This window comes from Ranitomeya variabilis, chromosome 1, assembly GCF_051348905.1.
Source record: "Ranitomeya variabilis isolate aRanVar5 chromosome 1, aRanVar5.hap1, whole genome shotgun sequence".
Classification (NCBI taxonomy): domain Eukaryota; kingdom Metazoa; phylum Chordata; class Amphibia; order Anura; family Dendrobatidae; genus Ranitomeya; species Ranitomeya variabilis.
In genome coordinates this window covers 652,992,545-653,008,641 of record NC_135232.1, presented here as the reverse complement: position 1 = coordinate 653,008,641, position 16,097 = coordinate 652,992,545, and the positions used below count along the sequence as shown (strand labels likewise).

General features: G+C 40.7%; 1 protein-coding gene across 3 annotated transcripts in view; it reads right to left on the bottom strand.

Moving 5' to 3' along the window:
- Positions 1 to 15,087: 15,087 nt before the first annotated feature.
- The window catches only part of LOC143774783 (putative N-acetylated-alpha-linked acidic dipeptidase), a 236,518-nt gene continuing 235,508 nt past the window's right edge, over positions 15,088 to 16,097 (bottom strand). For 2 of the 3 annotated variants that reach the window (XM_077262553.1, XM_077262567.1), the window contains one exon: positions 15,118 to 15,485. In XM_077262553.1, the coding sequence (XP_077118668.1) occupies positions 15,269 to 15,485 (217 nt within the window). In that variant the 3' untranslated portion in view covers positions 15,118 to 15,268. Of the gene's footprint in view, positions 15,486 to 16,097 lie in introns of all 3 variants that reach the window. The other variant, XM_077262561.1, reaches the window with a different exon arrangement.

Sequence of the window (16,097 nt, the reverse complement as noted above, 5' to 3'; positions counted from 1 at the left end):
GTTGTACTGTTATGATCTGGTGGCCTAGGAGAAGCATGGACGAGCTCTGGAGTAGGTGGCCTCTATACTGACCGCAGACCCTGAACTTAACACCGCAACTATAAGTAGCCGTGAGATGTTCCTGTCACTCGCTCGACACCTCGTCACAGCCGGAGGACTCATTACCCCTAAAGAAAGAAACAGGAAAACTATCTTGCCTCAGAGAAAATCCCCAAAGGAAAGACAGCCCCCCACAAATATTGACTGTGAGAGGAGAGGGAAATTACAAACGCAGACTGAAAACAGAATTTAGCAAAGGAGGCCACGCTACCTAGAAAGAAAAGACAGGACAGAGTACTGTGCGGTCAGTATTTAAATTCTACAAAAATCCACCACAGAGAATACAAAAATCTCCACACCTAACTAAAGGCATGGAGGGTAACTCTGCGACTCCAGAGCTTCCAGCTTGGCTGAATAAATCCTTACACAGACAAAGCTGGACAAGAAAAAACATAGCAATTCACTGAACTATAAAGTCCACCGCATGTGGACTGCAAAAACAAAGCCAGGACTTATCTTTGATGATTTGGACAATCCAGCAGGAGAAACCAAGCAGAGATGTGAATCCTCCAGAAAAACAATGGACAACTGGCACTCACTAAAGGGTGAAGCCAGACTAAATAGCCCCGTCCAAAGTGGAAGCACCTGATGACTGCTGTGAAGGACAAACAGCAGCACTACCACTTATAACCACCGGATGGAGCCCATGAGCAGAACCCACAACAGAATTCACAACAGTTGTCGCTTGCTCCCATGACCTGTTGCTAGGTGGTTGTCCTATCCTGTGGCCCCAAGTCATCTTAGACTAGGATAGTCATCTGATAGCCCTATAGGACCCATTATTATGTTAGAACTTGGACCCAAGAAAGGTTTCTCTTGCTTACCAGCCGAATACTGGAGATCCACTTACGTCATTGGGATTGAATGAATGGCAACACATTTTGAGGGTTTCTTGAAGACCTGTTTCACATGTCTGAAAATCGCATTCTGACAATGGGCTACAAAGTCTGGACTTTCCACAGGTTTACAACTAAACAACCTCATAAACTGTTGAGTTTGACTTGGGAGACCAGCGATCAAACTGGATTTTGTGATCTGCCCTCTGTATGAAAAACGCACTAAGCCAATCATCATCTTGTATTATTCCATTTAAAACCAGTTTTGTATATACTAATGTGACGAATAGTCAGCAATTACTATGTGTCTGTTTTCTCATCTGTTTTACTATTAAACTGTTATCACTTGCTCAGATTATACATTTTTCATTTCTGAAAATGACTATATTTTTCCAGATTAGCCAATTATGTCAACAGTGGCTTTCTACCTGTCCGAGGCAGATAAGTCCTGCGCTATTGAGATAAGCGGCATGGCATCTGTTATGTGCACAGTGATTGCACAGCTATAAATGGAATGACTTCTGCCTCATTGCTCACCGTCTGATGATTCATGCGGACGGGCATCGAGAACAGGAAGTTGAAAATCATCTCTTGCCTCTTGCTGGTAAAATATAAATCAATTCTAAAGGATGTTTGTCCTGCAAGTTGAAAAGGGAACCTGTCAGGAGCTTGAGGTTCACCAAATTAATTACGTTGCTCGTTTGTGGAAATAAACGACAAGTATATACTTCGGCCTCACTGGCTAGAGGTGGATTTTCCATTGTGGAGAAAAATAATTTGAACTTTTAATGTAAATGATGCTGCAGGTGCACAGAGGGCTGGACAAATCATGGCTAGTGCATCGATTTTGTCATTATTCCATGCAGAAGAGAACTTGCTTAAGTCTATGATGATGGCGCTAGGAAGGAAACCATGGGGAAAATTGATGCAGTAGCTAATTTGTCCTCCATGCACTCTTTTTTTAATTAGGACAAATAATAGCTGTATTTTATTCTTCTCCAGTTCTTTTGAGGTCTAGGCAGAGACAGAGTTGAACCATTAGTGTAAGGTCCTAGCAAAAAGTGGGCACCCTGACGTTGGCAGATGGGCTTCCAGACTTTACCATATCTGGTCAATTGGTGTGTCCTTACATAGTCCTACTGCTGACACTGTTGGAATATTTAGGACCTAAGGCTGTGTCCTGAAATGGCTCTTCCTTTTCCAAACCCAGAAGAATCGTTAGCACTTCATATACTGTATATAAAGCACTCATTCAGCACTGTGTACACAGCAATAGAGAAGGCTGAGACCATAATAAACCATTTCTGCCTTCTGTATAAGGAATGCGACTGTCTAACAGTCAGCTATTGGCAACCGTAAGCCGTATGATCGTGTGCAGCTGACCTACTATGCAATGACGTTTTATGACGTCAATGCAAATAAGAACATTGTCCCCTCGAATGATTATAGTCTATGGACGGTCCGAAAGAAGTTAATAATTCACTGTGCAGCTATGTTATGGCAGGCTTGGCACAGATAACTATGTGTTTTGTATCTATGAATATAAGAAATGTCCTATGTAACAAAAAGACTAAATGTTCTATATTGGCATTTAGATCAAGGGATTTGGATATTTTTGATGATGCACATGTTTCCAGAAAGCATTGCCTATATATTTCCTTGTATAATTGTACAAAACATTGGCACAGAATGAAGCAATGGGACTTGCGGTAAATGTGTTGAGTGTACTGGGAGCTTTCTCTGCGTCTGAAAACAGGAAGCTCCAAATGAGTGAACAATTACTGGAAATAATCTAATATTGAAAAAGTCATTATCACAATTACCTGCGCCTACTCCTACAACATCCTTTTCATTATGTATACTTAATATAGTGCTAAACTGAGACTTAAAATATTGGATTTGTGTTATGAAAAAGTCAGATTAACGCTGAATTATTAATATACACGATGTAATGCAGCAAAAGAACAAACCGTTGTAAGAGATGTTGGGCAAACAAGACAAACTGGTGAGTATAAGGCTGTCAACAACTATGATATTGGCCCAATTGTTGTTAATAGGTGACTGGCTCACAACATCTCCTAAATCGCAAGCCTTGTTCAGTTTTCCCGGGGTGCAGTGATGGTAAGTGTCTACCAAAAGTGGTCCAAGGAAGGGCAATCATTCAACTGATGATTGATTCATGGGCACCACTTATTCCTGGTGGAGAACAAAGGCTTTCCCATGTGGTCCGAACCTACAGAACAGCTACTATATCAAAAATAGTTAGAAAAGGTAAATCTGGTTATTATATAAAGGATGTCGGAAGACACAGCAATTTTGTCTACAGCTATATTGTCACAGATGCAGCAGTCGGTCCCAATGCTGACTTTTCTAGTGCCTACAATGAGCACTTGAGTGTCCAAAAGAGTATATGGAGCAATGCAAGAAGATGGACTGGTCAGATGTAGAAGAAAATGTGATGCATCTTGTAAATGGCCCGATATGTTATTTACCAGGGAGAAGAAAGATGGCATGTATGCTGATGTATGTCCTTTACGATGAGAAGAAAGATGGCCTGCTCCTGGATAAAATATCTACTGAACATTGCATCCTAGGTTTTTACCACCATCTTTACTGACCACACTGCTCTCTGTATTAACTTAAATTTTTTTTTTTCCAACAGTACTTAAGCTTCCTTTTCTTTTATAACAATATCATTTTCTAATGTGATCAACTGCAGCTTACAAAAGTTGTTTGTGTGCATATAAAAGGAAGGAAATCCAGTGGAGGCCATGTGATGCTCTGGACAATGTTTAGCTAGGAAATCTTGGGTTCTGGTATTCACGTCAATGTTACTGTAACGCCTACATAAACTTTATCAAAGACTGAGTAGACCCCTTCACTGCAGAAGTAATCTTGAATATCAGTGGCTCCTTTTTAACAGGATAATGTCTTCCTGACAAACTTCAATAATAGTTCAAGAATCTTCAGGTGCATGAGAAAGAGTTCAAGATTCTAACTTGGTCTGCAAATTCCTCAGATCCCATTCAAATCAGGTATCCAGGAGATGTGCTGGAAAAACAAATTTGATCCACGAAGGCCCCATGTCACAACATACTTATAGGATCTGCTGCTAATAACATGGCGCTTGACTTCACAGAAGACTTCCGGAGTCTTGTGGAGTCTGTGCCTTCACAGGTCAGAAGTGTTGTAGCAGTATGAGGGCAACCTACACAAAATAGGGCCATTAGTTTTAATGTGTTCTATTATTATATCAATGACAAAATTTGGTTTATAAGGCAAAATCTGAGATGGTCCTAACAGTGGTGGAGGCAACTGGAACTGGTAAGAATTTAATAGGCTGAAGATATGGACTTGGGCAACTAGATTGATAAACAGGCCATGTTTATACATAGAACATAGTTAGGCTGCCATATATTGTAAACTGACAAGAAATAGCTTCATTAAAAAGTTGCTACATCAGTTCCAAACAAGAATGCATGGGTGAAAATGTCTAATTACGTTTTTGACCTGTCATTATTTACTGCACTACTCTTCTAAATCCATAGAAAGCACTAAGCAGTGACCTGGTATTGAGGCACAGCAAGGAGCAGCTTGGCCCAGTGTTAGGGTTGTTGGAAGACAGGCTTCCGCACTTAAAGGGAATCTGTCAGCAAGATTTTGCCCCCAAAACAATTTATATGTACATGTAGCTCTTTCAAAGACCAGTCCAGCAAAAACTTTACATGACCAGTCCTCTATTACTGAGAAATCAGCATTTGAAATTATATGAAAATGAGGAAGAGCTATGGTAGATTTGAAGCCTGTCACTCCAGCTCTATTTCTCAACAGGCTCCATCTTCTCCTGTGTCATGAGTGTGTCGCGTCCATCACTACATATGGTGAAATTAGCCTGTGTTATTGTGTTTCATATTAAATTAATTTTGTTTCCTTTGGTGCTGAAGAGGTTGATGACCATTTCTATGCGTGTTAGAAACTTGCAGATCCATTTCACAGGTGTTCCTGACCTGGTCATTTTCTATTGTTATAAAATCTGGCCAGATCTTTTTGGCCAGTGAAAATTTTACTTCCTAGCTCCCTGAAGTTGCTGTTGTGAGGTGGAGATCGCTGTTGCTGCTGGAGATTATTGCATGTTATTTTGGGATGTATGCTTTCCTCATTGTCCTATTCCTATTTGGTTTGTACATTCTTACCATTCCTTATTTACCTCTCTACCTTTGGTGAGTGTTTTGTATGTTAGGGTACTGTCACAGTGCAATTTTAATCGCTAGGACGGCACGATTCGTGACGTTCTAGCGATATCGTTACGATATCGCAGTGTCTGACACGCTACTGCGATCAGGGACCCTGCTGAGAATCGTACGTCGTAGCAGATCGTTTGAAACTTTCTTTCGTCACTGGATCTCCCGCTGTCATCGCTGGATCGTTGTGTGTGACAGCGATCCAGCGATGCGTTCGCTGGTAACCAGGGTAAACATCGGGTAACTAAGCAGGGCCGCGCTTAGTAACCCGATGTTTACCGTGGTTACCAGCGTAAAAGTAAAAAAAACAAACCGTACATGCTCACCATCTGATGTCCGTCAGGTCCCTTGCCGTCCGCTTCCCGCTCTGACTGTCTGCCGGCCGGAAAGTGAAAGCAGATCACAGCGGTGACGTCACCGCTGCGCTCTGCTCTCACTGTACGGCCGGATCTCAGTCAGAGCAGGAAGCGGACGGCAAGGGACCTGACGGACATCAGATGGTGAGCATGTACGTTTTTTTTTTTTTTACTTTTACGCTGGTAACCACGGTAAACATCGGGTTACTAAGCGCGGCCCTGCGCTTAGTAACCCGATGTTTACCCTGGTTACCCGGGGACTTCGGCATCGCTCCAGCGCCGTGATTGCAACGTGTGACCGCAGTCTACGACGCTGGAGCGATAATCATACGACGCTGCGACGTCACGAATCGTGCCGTCGTAGCGATCAAAATTGCACTGTGTGACAGTACCCTTAGTTGCTTATTGCTGTTTGTCTTACGTGTTTATACACTAGTATATCTGTCCCAGGCCCCCTGAGTGAGGGAGAGGGGACAGCTTATGGAATTACAGGAGAACAGTAAGTCTGGTGGCCCAAACCTCCTCACCTTTAGAGGGAACTCTCTTTGGGAGTTGGGATAGTTAGGTCCCCAGTCTTAGGGACAGTTCATTGCCCCTTACCCGAATCACATACAGTTACAGCATAACATCCTGCTTGACTGGCTCTGTGACTTCAGGCAAAGGGGTCATCCGTCAAACAGGAGGAGCCAGTGCTGGGCGAGGAATAGAGCTGAATGACAGAGGCTTCAGATCTACCATAGCTCTTCAGCCTCATTTGCATATCAAAGGATATGCAACACTAATTTTTCAGTAACATAAGAGCATACTAGCCGTTTAAAGGTGTTGCTAGACTTATATTTGAAAGAGTTAGATGCACAAATAAATAGTTTGGGGGATAAAATCACGCGACAGATAAGTATGGCCATTAATGAGTATGAGCTGATATTGAAAAAAACTGACTCAAAAGTGATGTATGAAAAATTCAGCCTCAAACGAAATATAACAATAAGGACACAGCAATCCACTTTGAGACCTGAGCGGAGTTTCTGGTAAATTCAGTCTTTATCCCAGTGGTTTATATGGCATGCTCCTGCATAAAATAACTAACTAAAATTGCAACCTAAGAGAGATGCATCCCTGAACACCTCCATCTAATCATCCAACACAGCTTCCTGAATCACAAGAGATCCCTTTCAACCTTAGTGAAGCGTGCTTTTTTTGAGAACTACCAGTATATAATTTTCTGATGGTGTACCATTATCTATTGCGACATAGTGCAACTTACAAAAGTTGGTGCCAGAAGTTACTCGTCCAAACTGGAAACCAACCACCACCATAATTGTTATATTGATTAATATGGTTGCCTTCTGTTTTAATAGAACCTTTTGTATATTTACTCTTCACCTTTGAATTCAGTGCAAGGAGTCATGTGCAAGCCTTTTACTGATCGTGACCTGACCAGATAAATTGCCATTAGTGTATGTAGTAGTCTGATCTTTCAAAAGTCTCACATATGGACCATTAATATATTGTGGACTATTCCTTTCCTTTAGTACCAGCCACATTTTTGAGGCAACTATATAGGCTACATGGTTTTTTATAGCTATCTCCATTTTGGATCCATAATTGCTCTTATCCAGCATTTCTGGCTTCTCATTCCATTGTCTTGGCGTCCTCATTTCATGCAGAGCATCTCAGCAGGAATTCCATTGATTTTGTCAGAAAATACTTCTTGCCAATATTCCCGCTGAGCAGTCACATAAACATTACCGTATATTGTTTTCCATCACGCGGTGAAGAAAGGCACCCTTACTTAGAAGCGATAAGGTTACAGAAACCGTAAGAAACTACACCAGCTAGGGTTATTTAGTTGTATGGCTGTAAAAACAAACTAAAGCTTTCCCAAAAGATCGGACTGTAGAAAAAATTAATTATACAGCAGTTCATTTACAGACAACAATGTGTATGAGATAAAGGCCCCCCATGCTTGGCTCTTATGCACATTGATCATTTGCCATGACAAGAACAGTTTCACAGGAAAAATTTTAATATTAGAGAAAATTAAAACCACTATTTTCCATAGTATCACAATGTTTGCCAACATAGTCTGCAATTCTTGGGCATACACAGGCTCCAAACAAACCTCAGTCATACGGAGCCTTAATATGATATCCTCAGACTTTATAGAGTCTTAGCTCTGCAGCTGCCAGAAAAAAAACGCTTTATTAAATGTCTAACTATATTGGTGTCCTCCAAGATATGGATGTGCATTGGGCATGTGTCCATGGTTATGTCCTACAGAGCCATAGGGAATTCTTGTACTTCCATGGACATTGCTCCACCTTGTGTTTGAGACTTTCCAACTTTACTGGGACGTCTGGGACATCTCCCCAGCTTCGGAAAGATTTGGAAAGTCTCTTGGGTGCTGCTCAAAGTTGATACAAAACTGTATTTCTCCCAAATTTTCTCCACTATGATGCTTAGACACGGCATCCAGATGAACATTCAGGGGGGCAAGAACTGGGCACGGATGCGGTGTCCTGCTATGTGCCTACAAAACATGAACACCCTAAAACATCCCCTGCTTCTTAAAACCTAAAGGTAATGACCAACCAGTCCATGAGTATCCTTTGTTCAAATAAAAATCCGAAAAACAGAGATTATTGCATAAAACCTGGGAACTCCTTTGCCTTTTATGCTGATAACTTTGCATCAGATTTTCTTGGACTAAAAGAAACTTGTTGGTAAATCCATTGATTTTTAGCAGAGGATTTTGTGCAGGAACTCCTGAAATTTTCCATAAATGCCAACTGTTCAAACACAGAAATGCATAGAAATAATTTTCAGATGATTGAAGATTAGAAATAAAAACCCCATTGCACAATTTTTTAAAACACCTGGACATGAAAAGAGGGAATGTAATATTACAAACCGCCTGGCTCCCTATTCTGGATGCCTCGATGACCACACTCAATTACATCATTATGCCCTAAGTGCGTGTACATAAAGGGGAAGGCTTGATTAAACAACCTCTTCAAAAACAAAGCTGTATAAGTCCATAAAGATGAGCCGATAATATGGAAATAAGTGTTTGTAGGAACTTGTTCCCGATTATCTGCCAGTGTAAGCATGTCGCTTACATGGATGATTTTTTAATTTTTTTTGTTCCGGCATCAAAAACATCATTATCGGCCGCACTTCACTCCCTGTAAATAGGAGATGTGCTGCCAACAACATGTACTGTATATGGTGACAGAGCGATCATATTAGTTATCATTTTGTCCTCATCATTGTGAATCAGCATCAAATGACTTGTATACAGTTGATTGACACTCTTTTAACCCCTTCACGCAGTGGACAATTTCCGCTTTTTTCCTCCCCTTCTTCCCAGAGCCACAACTTATTTTTCTGTCTACATAGACAAATGAGGTCTTGTTTTTTGCTGGATGAGTTGTACTTTTGAATGACACCATTTATTTTTGCACATAGTGTCCTGGAAAATGGGGAAAAAAAATCAAAATTGAGGTGATATTGTGAACAAAAACACAATTCTGATATTGTTTTTTTTGGGAATTGTTGTTACGGTGTCCATTTTGTGGTTAAAATGACCTTGCAATAGGATTGTTTTCATCAATTTGATTATGGCAATACCGAACATGTCAAGTTTTGTTTATTATATTAGTGGTGAGACAAAAATTAGATGTTTGAAAACAATTTTTTGTGTGTTGTAGTGCCATTTTTTCTGAGACATTTGTATTTTTTGGCCAATGGTTAGCTTATTTTTTGTGTGGCGAGATGACATTTTACTCTTCGAATGCTTGTTACAGCCTTTATTTGAAAACGTACAAAAACGTGAAATTGGCATTCTTGAATTATTATTGTTTACGGTGTTTACCAATCAGGTTAATTTTTATATTTTGATAGTTTGTACTTTTCTGAATGCAATGATAACACATAAAACTTCTTAAGTTTTCACTTTTATTGTTAACCCCCTTAGTGGACTTTAAGATGCGATTGTCCGATCACTTTTGCTATATAAAACATTGCTGCATATATAGTGATGAGCACAAGTGCTCAGTTCTTGAAATTGCATAGGGCGCTCTGATATACACCGAGTATCGTGGGTCCTTGAGTGACACGTTCAAATCTCCAATGCCCCATACAGAAAATTAACATGAAAAGTTTTTAATTGTCTCTTCCATATCATTCTCATACCCGATCTTACACTTTGTATAAAGAAATACTATTACATGTTTGGTAGCTCAACTGTCTAAGGCACCAAACAGTCCCACATGTCAGATTTTTCAGGCATTGCACTGCCCTGCACCACTGCCCTGCACACTCAAACTCCAAATTGTCAATTACTGGGACTCCTTTCTGTAAATCCTTTTTTTACAATTTAGCACTATATTTTATGTAGCGGTAAGTGGCACTTTTGTTGCCATATAAGTATATGATTAAACTGCTTTTTATGCCTCCAAAATACTCTATATTCTAAAAAAAAAAGGAACACTAAAATACCTTTAGATATCACTGAATGAAATATATATTCCAGTTGCAAATCTTTATTCATTACATAGTGAATGCATTGAAAACAATAAAATTAATATCCCATGGAGGTCTGGATTTGGAATGATACTCAAAATCAAAGTGGAAAATCAGATTACAGGCTGATCCAACTTCAGTGAGAATATCTCAAGACAATGAAATGATTCTCAGTAGTGTGTGTGGCCTCCACGTGCCTGTATGACCTCCGTACAATGCCTGGACATGGTCTTGATGAGGCAGCGGATGTTCTTTTGAGAAATCTCCTCCCAAACTGGGATTAAAGCAACAGTCAACTGCTGGACAGTCTGTGGTGCAACGTGGCTGTAGTGGATGTAACGAGACATGATGTCCCAGATGTTCTCGATTGGATTCAGGTCTCGAGAATGGGCAGGCCAGTCCATAGCATAAATGCCTTCATCATGCAGGAACTGCTGAAATACGTCAGCCACATGAGGCCTAGCATTGTCATGCATCAGAATGAACCTAGAGCCCAGTGCACCTGCATATGTTCTCAGGGTCTTAGGATCTCATCCCAACACCTAATGTCAGTCAGGGTACCTCTGGCCAGCATATGGAGGGCTGTAAGGCCCTCCAAAGAAAAGCCTTTATACACCATTACTGACCCACTGCCAAATTGGTCATGCTGGAGAATATTGCATGCAGCAGAACATTCTCCACGGTGTCTGCAGACTCTGTCATGGTCTGTCAGGGTGGACCTGCTCTCATCTGTGAAGACCATAGGGCGTCAATGTCAAATCTGCCAATCTTGATTTTCTCTGGCAAATGCCAATTGCCCTGCACGGTGTTGGGCTTACAGCCCAACACCCACTTGTGTTGAGTCTGTTTCTGACAGATTGAGCAAACACATGGATGTTAGTGGCCTGCTGGAGCGCTCTAGCACTGCTCATCCTGTTCCTCCTTGCACACAGGAGAAGGTAGCAGTTCTGCTGCTGGGTTGTTGCCCTCCTATTTTGTATAATGTAAAATCACCATTTTGTGCAAATTAAATCTTACACAATATAGAGATATTACTGAAATATCTGTTTTGGTAGATTTTTGGGACCCCTTGATTTTCAAGGCGCTGTAATCCATGAAAGTGTAAATGGATGCGCTGCTTCCCTGCATGCCCCGTGGCCTTGATCAATGTTTTATACAGAACTCATTGGGAAATATGACCCTGGCACACAGTACCTGGTGATGTTGACTTGACTACATTAATGAACTTCTTTCGTGGCAAAGATCTTACACTGTTTTACAGGCTGTGAAAGAAAAAAATGTTTTCACCACATCTAATTAGAATCTCATCTGGTTTAAAAAATATATATATTTCTGAAATTAAGTAGGTTTGAGTGCCATGTTACAGACCATTATCTACTAGCTATTTCTGTCCAGCCATTACACTGATGCCTCCATTCTGTGCCAGCCATTGCACTGGTTGCCCATCTGCTACAGAACACAATATAAATGTGAAATAAACCCAAATAAAGATTTGGAAACTGAGCGGCACCAGGTGGGATAATCTTCACAGGCTATTCATTAAGCGCGAGGTAAGTAGACATTGGAACACTTTCAGCCAAAGCATACATGGGTGGTGCTCTATTAATGTTCAGAACGGAGAACTTCACTTATAGCAATCAATATAACAGATATGGCACTTGGACCCGTGGAAGCGCACCTGCGCGAAATGGCCGTCGTCCTCACCTGTCTCCCCGCACCTCTCTCCTTATTCCTTCCCTGCCGCCTCTCCATGAATGTCTAAAGCTAGATGTAGCAAATAAAGGACATTAATTACAGCATCTTCGGGGTGAGTGCCATATCTATTATATTGATTGCACAATATAAATGTATCTACCTCACCTACAAAGCTCTCCACAGATTTGCACTGCCCAACCTCTCCTCCCTCATCTCCATCTACCACACTACCCATGCTCTCCATTCCGCTAATGACCAAAGAGTGACATCCTCTATGATCTGAACCTCTCACTCCTATCTACAAGACATTTCTCGTGCTGCACCAGTTCTCTGAAATCAGCTGAACTGTAAAGTTCTACGGAATATGTTGGCGCTATACAAATAAAAATAATTTCTTATTATTAGCAAACATATTCAAAACAATTCCTTTTTTTCTGGAGGATCCATTACATCCATGCACTGTTTGGTTTGCCCACTTGTGTAATGGTTTTTCTGTCCCAATGGGTCCGAATTAAACACTTACTGCTAGTTCCTTACCAGATTATTGCTGATAGCAGGTAACTCATAGTTTGAGGAGCCGTCAAATAAATATGTTCTTTAAGTATTTTAAGTAATACTATTGGAGTGCATGTCAAAATAATGAATGTGTTGTTTGCCAACTTCTAGGGAAAATGTTACTTATCTCCATCTTCCCCGGTCTTGATTTTACTGGAGATCCAAATGTAGATTCTATGATCTATTGTAACCGTGTGTTTCAATAGTGATTATTTTGTTTTGCTTTCCTGCTTTTTTGTGACATACTGTAATCATAACTTTGGCAGTGGGATGAATGGAGTTTGAAACTCTGAACACAATTGTTGCGGAAAGCTATTCTCTTAAAAAAAAAGTCAAGGTCAAAATGCTATTAAATTTGAACAGCAATAAATAACTTGTAATGGGTGGACTTACCCTTCAAGTAAGGCTTTATTGGTCAGGTTACAGCAGGTCAAGATCATTTTTCTGTTGCTATCACAAGTACAAAAAAAAATTTCATGGACTATTACAAATACTGTAAAGCATTTGCTGCCCCATATATTGATGTTGCTGTAGCTGTAGTTCTTTTTAGCTTCTTCTCTAGTGCACTGCTAGTTAGTACAGACAGAAAAAAATAAGATGGCTTAAATCTCATTTTAGAGACTGGTTTTAGAGACTGGTGACAATGTTCCTTCATTGGATGCTGATTGGCTGCAGCATTACCGTGACACAACGTCACATCATCCACCATGATAAAACAGTGCCGATATCACAGGAACAGCGCCACTGTTTCTACTTTAGTGGACAGTTTTTCCCTTTTTTCTTTTTATAACAATTAGATGGTATTTACCCTCCTCAGGTCCATTCCGTTGTCAATGCCATTGATCCAGTAATGGTATAAAGCCTGCAGCAGTGATGTCCGTTTACAGCTCTGCAGCCGACTGAGCTCAGCAGCTTGTGCTGTCTACATAAGAGAGCCACTGAGCTCAGTGACAGGTTGCAGCACTGTAGACATGATGGCACCGTTGCAGCCTATAAATAATCGTGTAGTATCATCTGATTTTGTTGTTTATCATGGCAAGCAGGAAATTTTTACAAAAGATTGAAAGGGGAAGACCCATTTAAACTAGGTATACCATGAGCAACCTTTATCCCCTATCCACAAGGTAACTGATAAATGTATAATCCCAAGAATAGGTGGTTAAAAATCTCATTTAAAAAACAGATGTAATGAGCATGTGGGACCACCATGCCTATACATGTTGAAAGGAGCAGTGGTCACACGTGCTCACTCTTGCTCCATCCATACAAGGAATATTCGGATCCATGTTCTCATGATTAGATGTGGATCCCAGTCATCACTTCCTCAGCAATCTTACCTTTATAACATATCCTTTGAAAAGGTTTTTATGTTAATGCCCCCCCTTAAAGATGAAGTTACAATATGTCACGGGTTAACCATGAAAGAGAGGGTCCAGAAGACGGCAACATTTGATTTCACGTACTCCTGCACTGATTAGAACAACTTCTCCTTCATAGTAAACGGTGAAGGTTTCTGTTACCAGTGCAGGGGTTACACTGTTCAGCTTAGTCTCTAAAGCTATCCAGCTTGGATGATCTCAGCTGTTCAGTATTGGCGTCTCCCTTCTCCTATATATACTCACCTCTGCCAATCTGGATTGCCAGTGTTAGTCTTGTACTGCCTGATGTGGAGGTGTTGATTGTTGGTAGAGGCGTTTGGAGTGTTGATCTGTGACTGTTGCTTGGTGTTTCTGCTGTGTGCAAATTCTCTTCCTCTCTTATTTGATTTTCCTTCCTTTTCTCCCCAGTGTTCCTCTCTGTTGTCTGTGAGTTTATATTTGTATATTTGGTATTTAATTTATCCCTGTATGTCCTCCCTTGTTAGTCTGGTTTGTGTATGCATATACACTATTAGGCTGCCGTCACACTAGCAGTATTTGGTCAGTATTTGTAAGCCAAAACCAGGAGTGGAACAATTAGACGAAAAGTATGACAGAAACATATGCACCACTTCTGTATTTATCACCCACTCCTGGTTTTGGCTTGCAAATACTGATGTAAAATACTGACCAAATACTGCTAGTGTGATGGCAGCCTTACTCCCCTCTTCCCAGGCTGGGTGTGGAGGATAGATAGAGGGCTGATTCAGAAGTTCAGCAAAGTATGTGGCCCTGGCCTTTTCACCTTTAGAAGTATTCTGGGGAGCAGGGATAGCTAGAGTGCCCCTAGCATTAGGGACAAGAAAAGAGTCCCTGGCTCTGAGTATTCTGACAGTCGTGACACGATTGTTCTCATGACATGTCATATTTTATGACCTTCCCAGAACATTGATGTACTTCTTAATGCTTCTCAGTGTACTGTAAATTATGCAAGACCAACTTTCATCTTCTAGACCTAGACTTAATAGTGTTGTCCCTTACTGTACAACCTCTTTTGAATGTCTTCAGGGTACTTAAAAAAGCAAATTTACCTCCTGGACGGGGGCTGCTCATCAATCAGATGGAACAGTACTGCTGCAGCGCTCACATGACCTAATATCATATGATCAGTGGGGAACACAATGCTTGGAGCCGAGACTAGCAAAGAGGTACGGTAAGTATGCTACTTTATTATGCATACTGAGGGCATTCAAAAGGGGCTGTCTAGGGCTGTTCAACCTCTTTAATTTTTCATATGCGGGGGAGGATATTCTTTTTGGGTTTACTGGAGTCGCAGGAGCATATCACTAAATTATCTTGTGCCCTGGTCATTACAATTCCTGTTTCAGAATAAATGTGAAAAAAATTGACACACACTAATTTTCATCGTAATGATATGAATGATTAAGCTTTTTCCATTGTCAAACCTAAAAAGTTTCCATTGTATATTACATCATTATGAAAACGGACAGATGTCACATTCTGCTTAGAAATCACTATTGGTTACATACGGCTTTTCTTTGGATACATTACATTGTTCTAGAAACAAGACATGAGTTCTCATTTCAGTGTTTTGTGCTGCCTCCACCTATACTGCTGGGGTCCTCAATGCTTCTGGCAGCGGAGGCAATGGTGTAAGCAATTATAGAAATTTCCTTTTTAACTTGTTTCCAGCGTCTTTCCTGATTTGGATCACTTTCAATATCAAACATTGCTGAAGCCAATCCTGGAAAACTGGAGGCGGCGTACAGATTGTGCTGATTAGGGGCATAAATCACATGCCTGGGGAGATGAGAAAAATATCTGTCAGTGCAAGATTTGATCAGCAGACAAAAGTTAATCTTTAACTGTTCTACAATGCATATTGTAATATTATTTTCTCCGGAAAAAGAGGGATTCGACAATATGACCTTTTGTTATATACGTAGTCATATACATATGTTTATAAAATACCTTTACCGTACTTTACTTGTCAGCTCCTTATAGAAGGGACCAATAGTGATAGCAGCCGCTATGGGGTCCAGGGTCTGAGTAGACGAACCAGGTACTGAAAGGAGTTTCGTGATGACTTTCTGCTGAATTATCCAGCTGTTTGCACAACTAATTTTCAGTTTACTGTCCATATATAGGAATATGAGTTTTAGATGTGCTTGTAGAAGGGATCTGACTATCCTCAAGAACTATTTAGCTGTTGCTGATTCTAGCAGGTAGTAAAAAGCTAATGCCCCTCTCACCATGCAGTGGTCCCAAAAATCTGATTAATACATTGTTTTTCTTTAAGATCACTGCCACTTGATCATGGGCAGTGTCTGATCTGATACAAAGAAAAACACATGGGGCCCAATTCATTAAGAATGGTGTTTTGCAAACAGGTCCGCTGGAGAGAGATGATTC